We start from the raw sequence: 18456 nt of genomic DNA on the forward strand, positions 1-18456 counted from the left end.
TTGTTCAACTATTTTATTCACATTGTCTTTTTTACAAAAAAAAAAGGAAAATGTAGGATTCAAAATCCTTATATTGTGTACATTTGTTTTATTTTAGTCTAAATTCTCCGCAAAACTGACAAATTTGAGCGTCAAAGCAAAACAAACCCGACCTCATTGTATTTTTTGTGAGATTTTTTTTTTTTCTCTATTCAATTTTATTTTCCCACCCACCGTGGAAAACTCCATTGGGCTTTATCAGTCCGCGGTCGTGTGAGACATTTAAGCATTTCATCTTTCAACATTAATTGGAGAATTCTTGGCCTCTTATCAATGCTGTCGAAATCAGCCCAGCCTCCATTACACACACACACACGCACGTGCACACGCACACACCGACTCCCCCCTCCTCTTGGATATCGGACATCAATCTAGCCAGCACCGTCTGCTAAGCCTCACTGGGCAATTAACCACATTGAGAGTGAAAGCTCTAATCAATTCCTGGCCGTCTCCACACACACGCACACACGCACACACGCACACACGCACACTTCTTAAACACGCGCACACTCTCTTAAATTTGTTGGCTTTGCCGTTTATACGAGTGTCCAAATAGCACTTTTAAATCTACAAGTCCCTTGAAAGAGCAACAAAAAATACACAAGCCTGTCTGGCTGTTGTCGCGCACAAATGTAAATCGTTTTTTCTGGCTTTCCACCAGCGCGACACAAATTCCTTGTAAACTTTATGCGATCGTAACCGAAGATGGAGAGCAATTGTGTCAATTGTTTGTTTTGGACATTTGTTTATGTGACAATGATGCGAACACACAAATATTTGGAACGATGTTTGGAACTGTTTTCACGCGAAGCATGACGATGGAAGTTTTTGAAAACGCCAGAACTTTACTGACATTGGATGGCAATTTTGTCATTTTGGTTGTTTGTTGATATGACGACGCAAAAAACAAAAATATTTGGAAACAGTTTTCAACCGTTTTCATGTGAACGCGAAATATGATTGGACACGCTCGAAGAATTTGTGGACATTTTTGGAAACGACACAGTTAACGTTTTCACCTAAATGTCAGCAAATTTGCTGACAGTGGACAACAGTTATGTTATTTCGGTCGTATGTTTTTGCGATAACAATAAATCAGAGTATGAAAACGCAAACTTTTGAAAAGACGTCTTTAGCTTTTCAAATTGACATGTAATTGCTAGTAATGAGAGGACAGGCCTGTGCATGTTCAATGTTGCCATTTGTCATTTCGTAACACATTCCGAAAAACATATTTTCACCGTTTTTTGTGTGTATGTGTAAACGGTGAAGGGAAAAAAAATCGTACTGGCACTAGATAACAATGTTGTCGTTTTGTTTCAAAACATTTCTCAGTTTTTCTAACTGTTTTTGAAAACAAAATTGTTACATTTTCATGTTAAAACTCTCAAATGACAACTATAATAATAAAAATAAAAATCGCAAACATTTGAATAGACTTTAAAAGTATATTGTAACCGTTTTTTTTTTAAATAAACATTGTAAACATTTTCAGTGTTCGGTGTAGGCAGGTCCGTAAAAGTTTTTCAAAACAATGTTAGCGCATCGTCTTCTTGTTGGAAGATGATATTGTTGTTGCGTAATATTTCAAAAAAAAAAAGTCAGGTTGCCATTTTGTGTAAACGCTGTAAAACCTACTTACAACATGTTTTTGCCATTTTAAGTGATAATGTTTTAGCGTATTCACAGTGTAGTATTTACGAGGACGTCACAACGAAACTGTCGTGTTTTGAAATCAACATTGTTTTTATCAACGCTAAACCTGTCACGACCAAAACAACAATGGCCGGCCCTAAGCTCTGTATTAGCCTAGCGTTTGTGCTAATGACGCTTCCCCGTCAAGATCCCTCGGCAGCTCGTCTCATCGATCGACGCCGGCCCAAATGTCAGCACCAGCCAGCGGGGCTCGAGACCCCCGAGCGAACCGACACCGAGGGGAAGAACGGGAGGAGGTTGGGTCGGGGTTGGGGGGGGCAGCGAAAAAGCAGACTCAGAATAGCCTGCAGGACTCCTGAGGCTGTCGGGACAGACGGACATTGATCGAGGGGCAAAATGAATAATGATTGGACAGATTAGGATACTGTAAATAACTCGTGGCTCCAGTTTCAGTCTGGTAAGCGTGTAAATGACGAGCGTGCATTTAAAAAAAAAAAAAGACTCTTTCTTTGATGTTTTCTTTCATCATTTGTGCTGTACAGGGATTAGCATTACCAAAGTTAGCATGATGCCGCAGATAGTGGAGTATTCGAGGTCTGACTTTTTGTAAAGAGCGAGACCTTGCAGTTTCATGCTAGGTCACAATGCTGGGGGGTTGGTTGTGAGTAGAGGGAGGGGGGGGGGTCAATTTACATAAACAGTGAGAAGCCTCTGACTTTTATTCTTTTGTCCCTTTGTTTCTTCCCCAACTTCTTAAAACCTCTGACCTGATTGTGTTTAATGCTGAGAGACAAGCATTCACACCAGTGCTATTTAGCATATGTAAGCAGCATAGTTTGCGTTTTAATTGCAGTGATGTCATGGCATTACCAAGCAAGTATATTGCTCAGATCAGGGCCGGACTCTGACTCATTTTCAGCCCTGGAGTTTCAGGGCTCAGACCGGCCCACTTTAGTTCATGTTTTAATGAACATACAAAATTTTACAGTTCGTGTATCAATGTAAAATAAATGAGCATTCCCTCATATATTCATATTGCATTTGATAAAAAATGTCATTTACAATTGAATACTCTTACAGGAGCACGATCAGTGTTTATTTGCATAAGTATGTGAACATAAAACAGGCAAAAAAAAAAAAAGGACAAAAAGGAACCAATAAGCAAATGTACATTAATTACGATAAGACATTTTACACTTAACACAGGCTTGCCAAATAAAGTTAAACTAGCAAGATTAAAGCAACTAACACGGTACTTCCTGTTAGTACTCTTATTTTGAAACGTATTCTCACCACTTCTGGTGCACTACTGAGCTGACTGACGCTAACTTGAAGAGAGCAACGGCAATCGTGGGAGGCTTTCCCATTTTTTGTTGTTGCTGTTTCTCGTTTCTTGTGATTGTGTTTTGCGTCTTTTATGTGTTATTTTTGTACAGACAAGGTTTAATATAGTTACAGTGTTATTGTTTCTATTCGTGGATTAAAGTTTGTTATAAAAGTATTGTAACTTGGTGACACCCTTAGTAACAAAGGCAAGCAATCTGTGCTATATATAATATCTTGGTAGACTTTAAATTGATTGACAATGACACAATTGAAAATCCTTCCAAGATTAAATGTAAACAAAACATGACTGAAGAAATTGGCATTTTTTGGCCATTTTGTCAAAACATTCATTGACACTTGGAAGACATCACACAAATTTCAACTTGTAAAAATGGTTTGTGTTTTTCAGAGTTCCGTGGTTTGTAAAACGCATCATGATTCGAATTTTGGGGGTCATTCGGTTGTTCACCAAATTCTCTGAATTGCCAACCAGCTGTCTGGAATGAAAATCTCCATTTCGATTTAATGAGGTTAGAACTCAGTTTTGAGTTAGGCGGGTAGTAAATGTGTATCATAATGTCTACATTACAACGGTTTATGGAACCACCCTAGTAATTATAATTTATAACTGTTTCTTGTAACTGTTTTTATGATTTCACAGCTTTTATGTGTTTTCAGATTTCAGAGGTTTATTGAAAGCACCACAATATATATCACTTTAGGGGGAATGGGGGGGGGGGAGGTAAATGTCTCACGGATGCTCAGATTTTCCAGCTTTCTGGAATGAAAATGTCCATTTCAGTTTAATGCCGGTAAAACTATATTTAAAGCGAGACACTTAGTAAATATTTATCATGTGTTTGAGCTTTCTAGGCTTCAAAGGACTGCACTCCAAAATCTTTGAGTTCCATCTTTTTTTCGTTTTATGATTTCCGAGATTAATGCAACGCACCATAATAACTATAACTTTAAGGGACGTTCAATTGTCCCTTCAATGCTCTGATTTTCCAGTTTTCTCGCATCCAAATCTCAATTCGTGTTCAATGGCGTATAAAAAGTCTCTTTCGAGTGCGACGTGTGTTGAACACGTGACGTAAAGCCACGCACGGACAGATCAAGAGTTGCATGGGCTCTCTTTTGGTGGGTTTTGTTTGCGTGGGGCCGCTTCGGAGGGGGTTTTAAAGTTGCCGCTGCTTCCCGCGCGCCGTGATAGGCTGACGCCGGGGAAGAAAGGAGCTGCTCGGACTCGACTCGCCAGTGCCGCTGGAGAAGCTCTCGCGACTACCGCAGCAGCGAAGCTCCGGCGAGAGACACCGAGAGGACATAAGACGCGTTCGGTTTTTATTTTTTATATACATATGTCGTTCGTCTTCTTAATTCACCTTATTTATTGTCTCCCGGAGGAGGGATTTGAACACGCATCGTGACGCTGACGGACGATGGTGAAAGAAGAACCGGGAGCCGAGCCCGAGCAGCCGAACGGAACTTATTGTTATGTTGCGATTGTTTGGGCTATGTTACCCCCGAGTGAGTTCGGCTTCGGTCCGTCGTCGGCCCTCCAACGGGAACATTCTGCCGGTTTTTAACCCACTTTGAAGGATAAACGCCGAGGGAAGGAAGGATTGTGCTTTTTTTTTTTAAAGGGTTTTTTCTCTCTCTTCTTCGGGGATTTAAATTCGCTGGTGCTCCTCAGGGGGGGAGAGACATTCATGTGGCCATTCTCTCGTTTCTAGTTTTCCTTTTTGGGGGTGGGGGGGAGAAAGTGCATAATGAGCAAAGAACGACCCAAAAGGAATATTATTCAGAAGAAATACGTAAGTACACTTTCAAGTTTGTTGCCTTAAATGCTTCAACTTTCATTTGGAGGAAAGGAGGCGAGAGAAGGAGGAGGAGGAGGAGGTGGGGGGGTGAAGCTCCCAGCAGGCGGATCGTGCATTAAAAAAAAAAACATGTTTAAAATCTCTCATTTTACTCCATTTGGTGAAAAAAAAAAATGCAGCGTTTTGTCAAGGTTAAGTCGTCGGTCTTTGGGAGCTTTTGTTGACATCTCTGTGCCGTGGTTGCTCGTTTCGCGACCGTGCCTGGTTACATTGTGTCCACTCTTTGTGCTAATTGTACTAATTTGTGTTAAATTGACACGACGTGTCTTTAATTTTGAGGCAAAATGGCTTTTTGTGGGCTCGCGTTTCAGTGAGGGGGGGGGGGGCACTCAGCCCCGTCGTCGGCATCGGCGGCCATTGGCTCAGCTTGGTTTCTTCGCGTTATCTCACTTTTGTGGAGGGTGAAAATGTTGATGAATAATAACAACCGGCAGAGGGGGATTTAAATATCACGGGAGTGTGTTTTAATTCAACGCGAGCGTGTTGTCGTCTGTGGTCCCTTCGATAACCCCCTCCCTCGTCAAAGTGAGCGAGCGAGCAGAGGAAAGGGGGTCACGCAAAATCAGCATTTTCTCTTGCTTTTAGCCCCATACTTCAAAGTGTGTTCCGTGGGAGGACAGGAGGGGGTTTGCACCCGCGACTACTTTGGCGGGGAGAGGGGGGGAGTAGAATCCGGCAGGTATTGGCGTGACCTTCTGCTAGCTAGCTAACATCGAAGCAAAGCCTCGCGCGGTTAGCCCACTCGCCTCGTTTTCCCTCTCTTGAAACGACAAAAACATTTTTTTTGCCTTTTTTAGCGTCAAATGGGCTTTTTGAGGAGGGCGACCCGCTCGTGTAGACGAGTCGCATTGCAGGGGGTCGGGGCTCTCACGTACGTGACGAGAAGCGACCATTTTCTCCTCGCGTGTTGACGTGCCGTGACCGATTTCACTCTCAGCAGGCAAGAGTTGTGTGAATTTGGGGATAATGGACGTGCCGTTGAATGTTCAACTTGCTGTAGTCAGTCGCCTTTTCTTGCACGTCTCGTGTGGCCATTTAAAGTTTGCTGCACGCACACTCACAAGCGTTGTTGATGGTGCGTTCAAGTGCACGCTCGTTTTCAACGGAAAAATAAGTCAAATTTCGGCCTATCAGGAACAAAACAGCCGATTTCAGGTTTTATTTGGTCGTCTACCTTTAAATATATGAACGATAATAATTTCAATTAATGTACTTTAAGTATATAACCACTCTTTACAGCATTCAATCGAAATTGAATCTCCAATGTCGCTCGAAGTGCTTTTGTTTTTCTCCCCATCGGTCTCTTTCAGACAGAGATCCTGTGAAACAGATCACTTAGCATTAATTGGCCTCTATGTTTTAAACAGAACTCAGCAAAAGCAGCAGCCTATCAAATAGATGAAAATGATTGATAACTGCAACTTTCACACAGAGAGCTGTCAAAATTTGCAGCAAGTAGCTATCTGGATGTGCCTTTTCCCCCCCACACACAGAACTCAGTAACTATACGGCAAGACAGGTCATTAGTTGTATTCACGTAGAGATCCTGTGAATTTGTGAAAAGACGAACTATGTCAATCTTCAACCCGGACTGGTTGCACCAGTGATGTAAATTAATGACAAATCGGAGCTTTTAACGCAGAGATTCCGCAAATTGCAATAGAAGAAGACCTAGGACTTTTGCGCATTTGCCCTTTAATTAATCAAGCCACCCAGTGTCACAACAAATACTTGTTGGAAGCTGTCGTCAGCATATTTGACATATTCCTGCATCCTAGCCACCAAATATGCCTTTATACACTTAACCCAATTAAGGCTGTGTCCTGCAACCAGATCAATTACGTCATTATTCTCTTTCACACAGAGACCCGGCAAAAAGTTTCCATTCGACAACAAGATGACCTTTGCTTTTTAAACTGAATACGGCAAAGGCACAATATCGGGGTAGCTTTGGTCGCTTTCACAGGGGCACACAGCATCCTCTGTAAGCCTGTCTTGAAATGACCCATGGCGACCAGTTATGAAAGTTAACGTGTGAAATAATTACGATAAAATATGTGCTACAGTGGCAGTTAAGAAGCGAAGTAGCATGGCTAACATGAGCTTGTTTCAGTTCTATTTTTACTTCACAAAGCAGATCATCTTTTTTTGACAGGCGGTGCGCGACGTTACATGTGACCTCACGTTGAGATGCTCTCAAGGGCCATTATTGGGTCGATGTGGCGTTTTTCCGCCGCTAGCATGCACATATTCCACATCTGTCTCGAATTGAGCAGCAGCTGCTTGCAGTCGGAGCTTTGAAATTTGCAACAAACTTAGAAGGACAACTCGAAACAACCCCCCCCGCGCTAACCTCCTTCATCGAGGTTGATCCCCTTCCCCAAGTCCCCCCGGTGCCCTCCCTTAATTAGCGTAAGACAATTATGCGCGCTCGACTTCACCATTCCCCTTCAAACACGAGCCCCCAACCCCTACCCCGTGCCCCCTCCGGACCCCAATAAACACTGCCCCCTCTTTATTGGTAATGAAATCATTGATTAAGCTTAATAAAAGCAAACCAGGCAAAGCTGATCCACTGCACCCCCCCCCCCTTCCATTTTGTCCCCCTTAGGTAATCATCCAAATTGAATGAATGGGTTTCATTTTGGTTGGTTCTCACGACTGTTTCTTTACCACGTGGAAATTATTCATTGAAAAGTATTTTTAATGAGATGTGCTTTTGTGAATGTTCTGAACTCCTGTTTCCACACTATTGTCAGGCGGAGCAGCCTGAAGTGGATTTTAACTCCAAAAGTGAAAAATGTTTGGGGTGCTCACTGAGCTGATGACTAGTATGTCTTCATCGCATCACCGGTGACCTACTTTTTTGTTCAAAGTTGTGGCCTATTCTGTCATCTGTGGAGATGTTTATGCAGTAAAGTATTTTGGATGGATGGAAATGTCTTGTTCTGAGCTCCTGTATCCACAAATGTGGCTGAAGTCACACGAGGACATTCAACTCAATTTCCTCGATGGCTTAAAAGGAAAATGATGACAAAAATTGCATGTGAGGATACTCGCAATGTTCTGAACTCCTGTTTCCACACCAGAGTCAAGTCAGTGTTGAGTAAAGACGTGCACCAGCTTTCTCTTAAGCCTAAAAATGATTAGCGGTGTTGCGTGCGGCGACAGTGAAAAAGACGGGCGACAGTGAAAAAGACGGGCGAGCGTTTGGTGCCTTTTTTCTTTTTCTTTCTTTCTTTCTTTGCTGTTGTTGCCGCACCGAGGCCGCTCCTTCCTGTAGGCCCCAGCTGGAGCCTCACACTCCAACTTTGTGTGTGCGTGCGCGAGTGTGGGACGAGCACAGCTGCTGCAGGGGCCTTTGCAAATGTAAAGAGGCTGTCAGGGTTTGTTTCATCATCAGGCGAGCCGAGGATGAGGAGGATGATGATGATGATGATGATGATGATGATGATGATGATGGGCAAAATGCGCCCAGGAAACAAAAATAGAGAAAGCAGGGCCGGACAGAGTGACGAGTTACAAAAGCCCCCCTTTAGCCCCCCCCCCTCCCTTCCTTTCCTGTCTTTATCTCCCCACTTGTCGGGCCGTCCAAAATGAAATGTGGGGCCTCTCGACGCGGGCCGGAGGGTCAGCGGGTTGTTTTCTTTTCCGCCGTGCCCGAGCCTCGCCGCGCTTCATTGAATCTTATGTTTCAATGCAAATGCTCACGTGTGCGCAACATGGCGAAGAGGGGGGGGGGGGGTGAGGCTCTTTTCAGTAGCAGCAACCCCCCAGTAACCATGGCGACGGTCGCAAAGCAAAAGCGAGGCGCTGCTTTATTACCTGTTTATTTGACTGGCCCGCACCGATGTTTACGTTCCACGCGGAGCCGGCGAAAGCCGAAGAGTTTGTGTCTTTTTCCGTATATGATTTTGTTTGACTGGCACGGCAGCGTTTCTGCCGCGGCGTTTTCCTTCCATATATGTACAGTAGCGGCCCCCGGCCTTTGCGAGCAGGCGTGAATTTTCCACCCGGTGTAGTTTCGTGCTGACAAATGCGACCTCAAATGAGTTGGAGAAAGAAGACTTGTTTTCATGCAAAAGTGGTGAAAGTGTGGATGTTGCCTGCCGTTTTCGATCTTTTTGACCGATGTCTCCAGATCCACAGAATATTGCAAACGTTTCTCCAGCATGGTTCTCCACAATCACCCGTTTCTAACCAAAAAGCAGAGGAAAATAGTTTTTTTTTTGTGAAACACAACAGTGACTAATGCAATTTCTTTTGTGATTAGAACAGTAACACCAAAAACTGGAGCGAGGAATGGCTTTTTAAGGCATAATTTGTTTTAGGATATAAAATGTTTCTATGTGATGTCATCTTTTTTCACCGTTATGATACACACTATACACTAACATATGCTCACTAAGGTTTGCATTTCACTAGAGCTTATACGTCTTATTACGTTATGTGTTTAATATTATTATTATTATTTTTTGCATAAGTTCATGTTGTAAGTGCTACGGAGTTCCTCCATGAACATTTTAATGTTTCATGTTGGGTTTTCTGAACTTTTCGACTTTTCAAACATGTTCAATTAGCCGTAACGGAAGCTAGCCAGAGCTGCCTTTTTACACAGAACCCAGCGAAGGCGACATTCAGATGACTGTTAGCTATTAGCCTCTTTATTTATTTATTTAGCCAGAATCAAGTAAATGTTGACTTAAGAGAGCTTAAATTGTTGCAATTAGCCACATTAACGCTAAATTTCTCTTAACTGCATTTATCCGTCAGGATGCTTTTATATAGCCACCCTCATCAGGGGGGCCATCTTAGGAGGGTTGCATTACGTCACGCGTGCCACCCAACCGACTCTCGTTATGCAACGCGACCTTCTCTCCTTATCGGCCGTTTGCAACCTTTTAAGTCTTTTCCCGACTCGTTAGCACTCGTGCAGGCAAAGGTCTTCAGGTGGGAGATAAAGAAGCTCCTGGAATGTTTCCAGGCGGCCCGAATGTAGGTGTGGGTGGGTGTCTTTGTGAAAAGGAGGTGCTTGTTTTTCGGCACAGTGGCGGAGGTGTGGAAGGACAGTTTGTGTGTGTGTGTGTGTGCGTGTGTGTGCGTCACGTACGACTTCATTCCAGCGTGTGATTTATACGCTGCTGCTCCCGTGGGTGTGGATGGAGATCGGGGGGAGCGGGACAGCTGGTCAGGCCCTGAGAGGCTCCATGTGTGTGTATTTGTGTGCGTATGTGTGTGTGTGTGTGTGTAGCATGGCTTAACGTTCACAATACTGTGAAGCTGAATCAACATTTTCATCCGATCAAAACAATTATTTCACGTCTCCTTTCCAGCAAATACATTTAAGACGGGGTCTATCCAAAATCTGGGATCATTTCACACAACAAAAAAAAAAAAACACAGCTCAAGTGTAATAACTATAATATGTCTGCTGCAAAGCAAGCAGAACCTGCTTACACAACAGCACGTGCACGACACGGTTATTTAAACATTTGTAGCCAATTTAATACAGCCTACTTTTCGCTAGTTACAACATATTGTAATGCCCCCACAAGTGTTTCGTGATGGTCACAGTGGCGCTCTTAATCGCTTTATTAAGCAAACTGACAAAATAAATGCGTAATAAGCACATTCAAAGACTCTGTAAAGGGACTCGGCGTGCACACTGGCCGACCTCGGCTAACAACAGCTAACTGACTACATTCTCAATCGCCGACTCCCACGTAAATAAACGATGCTCGCACCTCACTTGTTATTTTTGTTAATTATTCAAAATCAATTTCTATCCCTCCTATTAGAACAATCAGTACTAAAGATATTTGATACCTTTACATTCTCGTCGTTTTTCGGGGGTTTGGTCCGTTTCCAGGGTTGAACGTTATATATTAAAAAAACAAAAACAAACCTCTGAATAAAAATTGATGTCTCATTAATTCCAGCTTAGTCTTATCACAAAAGCCTCGGTACAATTATGAATCAGAAATAAAAGCTGTTATGTTGTTTTCATAACGTAGTTTCCATCTGGTTTGGTTTCCTCTCAATATGTAAAAAAATAATAATAATCCAAGAGAACTACAATACGATTTTATATATATATATATATATTAGGGGTGTGAATTGCCTAGTACCTGGCGATTCGATTCGTATTACGATTCATAGGTCACGATTCGATTTGATACCGATTAATCCCGATGCAAATCTATACATTGATTAATGCAATTTTTTTTTTTACTCAAATTTAGAAAATACTAATCAGTAAACTTGTACACTGTAAGATTTGTATGAAAATTGATTTATTTATCTGAAAATTCAGGCTTATAAATGAGCCACTGCATTTAACGAACAGGTTGCAGTCTGTTTCATGTCTGAACAGCACTGAAATAAAATATTAAGGCTTAATGTTCCATTAATATAACATTCTTCCATGCTTAATGTGTCAATCTTAACCCTAAGTAAGACGTTTTGTTGAATATTCCCATAAAAAAATAACGCTAATTCAATTCGGCCGCATATCAAATCGATTCAAGAATTGCGCGCTGTAATATCGCGATATATTGCCGAATCGATTTTTTCAAACACCCCTAATATATATTCTTAGCACTTTAGTCACCAAGTTGCTCCCAAAAGTGATGCTCGATTGAGTTGAATTCTGTCGAGTGTGTCGAAGTAATTGCTTCATATTAAATCCAACTAAGAGTTTTTAATCCCACTTTAGCTTCTATTGACCTTTACGTCCATCTCCCCGACACGGCGCCAACCGTCGCGCCGCATCTGTTTAATAAACACCCGCTACCTTTTCACCCCGCCGTCTGATCCTCCGTTCTTGTGACACCGGCGTTCTGCGAATTAAGCCTCGGGGGACGAGGCAACACGACGGCGTATCGATTTGCCGCCGCCGCCGCCTCTCATAAAAATGCTGAGAGTTATGCGAAAATGCCGACTGTCACTACTGTATGCTTAGTGTAAATGGCGCCATGCCTTAATGACATCATTGAGTTTCTCTTTAACTTTGCTTTCACCAGATAACTTTTTGGCCCGAATCCTTGCACGTCGGACAAATTGATCCGATTTTTAAACAGCCAACAAACAAGGTAACAGGCTGTAAGTTATGCGGGCTGCACAAGATGTTTTCATCAATACATTATCTTACTTTGTCGATGTTGTGTAGTAGCAGCGTAGGAACTGCGAGTTTGAGCTGTTTGGGTTTCTCGGTGGAGCTCTTGAGTGCCATTCTAATTGTGTTCCTTTTGTTCTGCCAAAATGCCATGGCAAGCCGCTCCAATTTGAACCGCACATTACACCACACTCATTTAATCTGGCCATCTGGGCTTGTTCTTGTTCCTGCGGCCCACTAGCCACCATTTGTCCCTCGTCCCCGCGCACAGCGCTAACCGCAAGAACATGGAATCTTCCCCAAAGGGGAAGGAATCTCGAATCAAAATTAGACCCCACGTCAACGTTGCGAACCATCCCTTGCTTTGGTCGTACCACGAGAGGAGGAAATTGGATAATCGTACTTCATTTGCACATTTGCCACAAGAAGTGCAGGTGTGACTAAAGTGTTGTTGAAACTAGAGAGAGTTTCCGGTTTTTGATGGATTCGACAGCGTCTGGTCGTCTGCGGAAGTCGCAAGCGTCGTCGCGTGAGTCACGCAAGCCGCACCAAGTGGGAAAATGTAGCCCTGCGTGAAAGGGGGGTTTCCTGTAGTAAATTTGCCCTCTGTTTCCTATCATTGTTTTCTCTGAAGCTGAAGCTGCTAACACATAAACAGCAGATTATTTTGCCCTCTGCCACCCCCGGACAAGCAACACGTATCGTTCAATCATGACATTCATTCTTTTATTATTTGCTGATGATTCTGAGCCGAGAGGTGTAGCCGTTCCTGACACTCGTTTTTACAATACGGTTACCACGTAAGTCGCGATACATTAATTAGCGCTCACACTAAATCAATCGAAGCCTGAGCGGCGACGGGTTAAGCAATTTAATGAAGCGAAAGCGGCGCATTGGCTCAGAGCGACGGATGCCAGCAAGGTGTGGATTTCGGTGTTTACAGACGGTGTTTTTGTTTTTTAACACGTGCCGTAAGCAATTTTTTCACATGCTCGTGAATTGTCATTAATGGGAAAGAGTGTTTGAATCAACATCATTTCACTTCATTATCAACATAGTTAAAATTAGTCTTAGAGTTCTGCCTTCGAGCAGGTTATTTATTTTTTATTTTTTTTGCTGTTGTTTATGCGAAAACTGTGAACGAGCCCCATTTCCATTGAAAACACTGGAAAAAAATGGCAAGCGCAAGTACGTCACAACCGAAACAGTAACAGCATATTTTTTTGCTTCCTGCAAACTGTGTGGAAACGTGTCAAAAGAGAATGAAAACTAATAGCGTTTCCATCAACCACTGAAATGAGATCATGCGCTCGTGTGGGCAACAAATCGCGCTTCTCACTTACGCAACAATGCCCATATTTGGACACGGAACGAAACATATAAAAATGAAACATTCTGGCAAAACAAACGCTGAGAACAGAAGACAGCCGCGAATACGTCACAACAAAAAAAACGACAGCTTGCGTAACAAATGTTCTCGCCCGACGACATTTCGTTTTAATACCATACGTACTCCGATGAAGAGTATTTAAAGGACAAGCAAAGAGTACATTTGAGGATGTTGTCGTATAAATGTAATGCCGCAAGTCTTTCTTCCCCGGGCCCCCTTTAGAGACCTGACACAATAGTGCGAAGGGGGAGGAGTGGGTGAGGTATGAGGGTTTTATCTCGGCGCTGAGAGGTGACAATCATTCCTTTAATTGCCTCTTCTGCGCATTGTGCCAGGGAATGGACTCCCGGGCCTACGCTACAAGTCCCTAAGCATTGGAACCGACCCCCTTCTCGCCTAAGCCCCTGGCTTTGTTTCACACCGTTCTCCGGCTACGCTGTAATCTGCAGTCACACCGGCACACACACCGGGGCTTTAAAAGGCTTAAGATTGTCGGACACGGCGAACGCGGGGAAATGTGCTTTTCGGGGTAGGGCTACGGGGTGGGGGGGGGGGGGGGTGGGGGGTCTAGGTGAGAGCTAAATGATCACGCTGGCGAGCATGCACCGGATTGAGTTTCTATTGACGAATTGGGAAACCGCAACAGATGCTATTGCCGTGACCGATGTCTGGCGAATAATCCCGGGTCGCATATCGCTCAAGAAATATCGCCTCCATGCTGAGACTTTTAAAACGATGCAGTTTGTATGCATAACATGGTAAAATCATATCCTGTCCTTATTAGGCCAAGGTTAGCATTTGTGCATCATGTAGGCCACAGTTTCAGAAACGTGGCAGAAGTCATGTTCCTCTGATTTAACACAAAATTAGATTTCAACAGAGCGTATGAGAAACTGTCAAGGGCCCAGGCATGAAATGGAACAGAAAGTCGGCCATTTTGTTCTGAAGCTGCCATTTTAAGTGAATTTAAGGACTTGCACTTTCTCAAACTCACTGGAAACTTGTTATCTTAGATGGGTGACGCAAAATTTTATTTCGTCCACGTATGGCCACAAACTTTGAGGATTATGGGCAGGGTTCTGGGAAAGTTAGGAAAAGTACCCCCAGACACCAGTTTCACAAATGTATTTGGGTTAGCATTTTGATCGCAACAGGGCCTACGAGTGTCATTTTGACTTTCCAAACAGTTAATCAGTCAATGAAGCATTGTAGGCGCTTATCACATCCACTGGGGCGCGGATTGGTACTTTCGGTTTTGCACGTGATAGATAAGAATCTCATTTAGTTTTTTACAACCCCAGAGATAAGGGCGTGCTGCAATCCTCGTTAAGGTGTAGATTCAGGCTCTTCCATCGGCGCGAGACCCTCGCGGCCAATTCCTGTCTTTCCTGTTCGTCGTCTGCGTTGGCGTCCAGTCGCCTAACTGGTAATCTTATCTGCCTGCCAGTGTGCATTAGGCCCCAACCCTGAAGCTTAACTCTTTACTGGCGATTTTTTTCATTTGGCAGCTCACATTTGACACTGGATCAGCCTGTTGTCGGACAACGCTTTTTTTTTTTCTTTTCACTGTCCCGTCCCTCAGCAGTTTACACAGAGAATGTGCAAATTTTTGTCCCGGGCAGACAAGGTCTGAAAACATCGTCATTTAGTTTACACGCCGGCATTATCCCTCCCTGATTGTTGTTTTTCCGAGATTTAGCCCAACCATTTAGCTCCCCTGCCGCCCATCTGGCAGGCAGAAATGCATCCGCCGGCTCTCTGAAACCGGGTTTGCCGTTGTAACGCCGTGTTTACCGGAGCGTTTGCTATCTCGAGGGGGTCAAGCTAGCGATTTTAATTAGCCCGATTGCGATAAAAGGATTGAAAAGCAGAGTGACTCGGCAGGTATTTAATTAAAAGTCAAATTGGGCTTCTGAAAGGCGTCGTTTGGCTTTGCTTGAAAGGAAAATGGTCGACCAACGCTATTTTTCTTTGTCTTCGCTTTACACAAAACTTTGGAGCTGTCCATGCTGACTTCCGGGTTTATTGTAGCTTGATAAGCGCATCTGGGATTTCTTCACTCGTGTGAAAGTTGACCAGTGGAACTTGAAGACCAGAAATTCGCTGTCAGTTTGCGGCAAATGTCGCTGTCATGTTGACGCGCGCGCGCTAATCTGAATGCGGGAAGCTGCAACAGCCGGCTGAACTTTCAAATCCCGGCTCTACCAATACACGTCAATTTACCGGACCATAGTACCCTAAAACTGTACCTGTCTGCAAATGAAACACTCACCCTGTCAAGAATACTCGCACTTCCACCTTGTGTTTGTCAGTGCGCAACATGGCCCTGGATTGTGATGGCCCCCCCAGTGACATTTATTATGTTTTGGGCTCTGGAGTGAGCCGTAAAGGCAGCAGCCCAGGAATTCCTCGCAGCACCTGCGCCTGGCAGCTCGTAAAAGACTTTAAATCAATCTCACTCCGTCCAGACGCCGCTGTAAAAAATAAATAAAATGTTTTGGCTTGTTGAAGTGAGCTGACTTGAGATTTATCCCGCCCTTTTGTTGTGAGATGTCACCGGAATGGGAATGTGAGTTTCAGGAAGACTGAATCATGGCGCGGCCTGTCACTCACCCGCCTTGTTGATTAATTGCGGATGATTCATCTTCATGTTCTTCTGCCTCTGTTTTTGTGCTCTTGTCTAACATCAGTCAGGAAAGTACAGTACTTTTTATTTTCCTTTTCACACGCGCACCTGCTTACTGCCCACACGTCAAAGCACAAACGTTCCGTGACCTCGGCCCGCACTGTAATCTCACACTGTATAGATCCAACGGAAAAGTGTGCCGTACCCGGAAATCACCTGAAACCCCTGCCGCCTCGTGGAGGCCGAAACCTGACACTTCTTTCACTATCAAAACATTTGCAGCTTCAGCATGAAGACAAAAGTCTACATTAGCTGTAGCCCCTTTCACACAGTTTTCTCGCAAAATTAATTATAGATTTGTCATTTTTTTTCGTTTGGCCTTTTCACACACAACCCAGCAAATTGGAAACCTGCAATAGGAGTTTTAACACTGACAATCTCCTACCCTGTTGTGTGGAAAGTCACTGCAACGGCACGACAAATATTTTATATACTAACTGTCGGATTACAAAAACACAGGTAGCCGAAATAAGTTTCCTCCACGGGGTGTCCGGGCTCTCCCTTAGAGACAGCGTGAGAAACTCGGTCATCCGAGAGGGACTCAGAGTCGACCCGCTGCTCCTCCGCGTTGAAAGGAACCAGTTGGGGTGACTCTGGCATCTGATTCAGATGCCTCCTGGAAGACTCCCTGGAGAGGTGTTCCGGGCATGCACCACCGGCGGGAGGCCCCGGGGACGACCCAGGACACGCTGGATAGATTATGTCTCTTGGCTGGCCTGGGAACGCCTTGGTATCCCGCCGAAGGAGCTTGTTGAAGTGGCTGGGGAGAGGGAAGTCTGGGCTTCTCTGCTAAAGCCGTTGCCCCCGCGAGCCGACCCCGGATAAGCGTTAGATGATGGATGGATGGATGGACTGTCAGATGATCTGATTGCGGGAAGCCGTATCACTTTGAAAGAGCACAAAGTCACACCTATTTCCTGTTTGAGGGGCTACCACTAACATTCATTACAATTTGTGGCTAGTAATTCAGTGTTTAGACACATCCCCACCAATTTCTTTTCATTCTGCCAAAATGGCTGCTTTGTAGAAGGCTGTAAAGACATCCATTTTCTACTTGTGTGTGTGTGGGGGGTTGCTGGGTGTATGTGTAAGGTTGCATCAAGGGCCCACGAGAGGTTTGGATCCTCAGTCGACAAACCCCGAGCATTTGCTGCAGCGGCGGCATTTGTCGCGTGAGCTCAGCGTTTGGCAAAGAAGTAGGTCAACGGAGAGACCTCGTTCAACCCGAGCTGAGCGGATCGCGTGTGCGTGCAATGTGTGCGCTCGCGTGTGTGTGTTTGTGGGCACCCGTGTGTAAATTCCGCTTTCAATGAGAACCGGCCTCAGCTCTGCCAAATCTCGGCGGAATCCCGCTTGGTGTCACGGCGAGTGACAACGTCAGCACTCGACTGACAGCAGGGGGAAGAAGGGGAAGAAGAAGGGGAACCGGGGGACTCCAGGAGGGCGGGTGACGGCGGCGGGGTGGAACGGCACACTTTGGGCGGCCCGGGAGCCACGCACGAGCCGGAGAGAGAATTTGGCTCATTTCGCTGCTGTTGTTAGGGCCCAGCCGACATCCTCTGCCAATCCGAGATGCTTCCCCCTCCTCGTGCTGCCGCCCGATTGGCGGGTCGGCTGTGAATACAATTGGATTGGCGGCTAATCCGGGGTTGGGTGAGGGCGCAACCTCCCCCTCCTTTAAAAAAAATAAAGGTGGGGTGGCACAGCGCTTAGAAGCTGTCAGTTTCCCCAGATGCGCTGTGGCGAATCCCATTCCAGGATTATATTTTCATGGCCTGACAAATATTTGCGCGCTGATCTCAGATGTAAAAAATTTGCATTTAATCAATCAAAAGCCTCAATTCTAAAAACATCCCAGATTGATGCCTTCGCGTGGTTACAAGTCTTTGTGTCGCGCATTTGCGTGATGAGTGTGTCTGTAATGCGAGGCCTTGGCAGAGGCTTGAAGGGTAGGTCCCCCCTCCTGGGTATTGTCATGCCTCTGAATGGCTAATGGCAAATGAAACCGGAGCCGTAATGGCCGCCGAGCCGACTCGTACACTTAGAGAGTTCATGGAAGTGGAACTAACACATGTTAAGATTCAAAGGAGATCAAACAGTGAGGTGTGTATGTGTTAATAACACGCTGTGAAATGTTAACATGCCCTGCATATGGAGGACCCCCCTCCCACCACCACCACCACCACCACCACCACCACCACCACCTCCCTCTGTTTTTTACCCCCATGTGCACTCCCTTTCTCCTTCCCCCTCGAAACCATCCAAATTAGTAAAAATGAGCGACCTAGCTTGTACAGTAACACTAGCTACCAGTCGCATCAATATGACATTTGTCGGGAAATGTTCAAGTCTCATTACTATACTG

At 44.6% G+C, this 18456-nt stretch overlaps 1 protein-coding gene across 5 annotated transcripts in view; it reads left to right on the forward strand.

Moving 5' to 3' along the window:
* Positions 1–4073: 4073 nt before the first annotated feature.
* Positions 4074–18456, forward strand: part of jarid2b (jumonji and AT-rich interaction domain containing 2b) — a 73699-nt gene continuing 59316 nt past the window's right edge. For all 5 annotated transcript variants that reach the window (XR_015091116.1, XR_015091114.1, XR_015091117.1 and 2 more), the window contains exon 1: positions 4074–4835. Coding sequence is in view for 1 of the 5 variants with exons in the window: in XM_086062145.1 (XP_085918271.1) it covers positions 4791–4835 (45 nt within the window). In the remaining 4 variants the exon portion in view is untranslated. The remainder of the gene's footprint in view (positions 4836–18456) is intronic.

The sequence above is a fragment of the Leptonotus elevatus genome, chromosome 19, assembly GCF_054856555.1.
Source record: "Leptonotus elevatus isolate MCC_2025b chromosome 19, RoL_Lele_1.0, whole genome shotgun sequence".
NCBI lineage: Eukaryota > Metazoa > Chordata > Actinopteri > Syngnathiformes > Syngnathidae > Leptonotus > Leptonotus elevatus.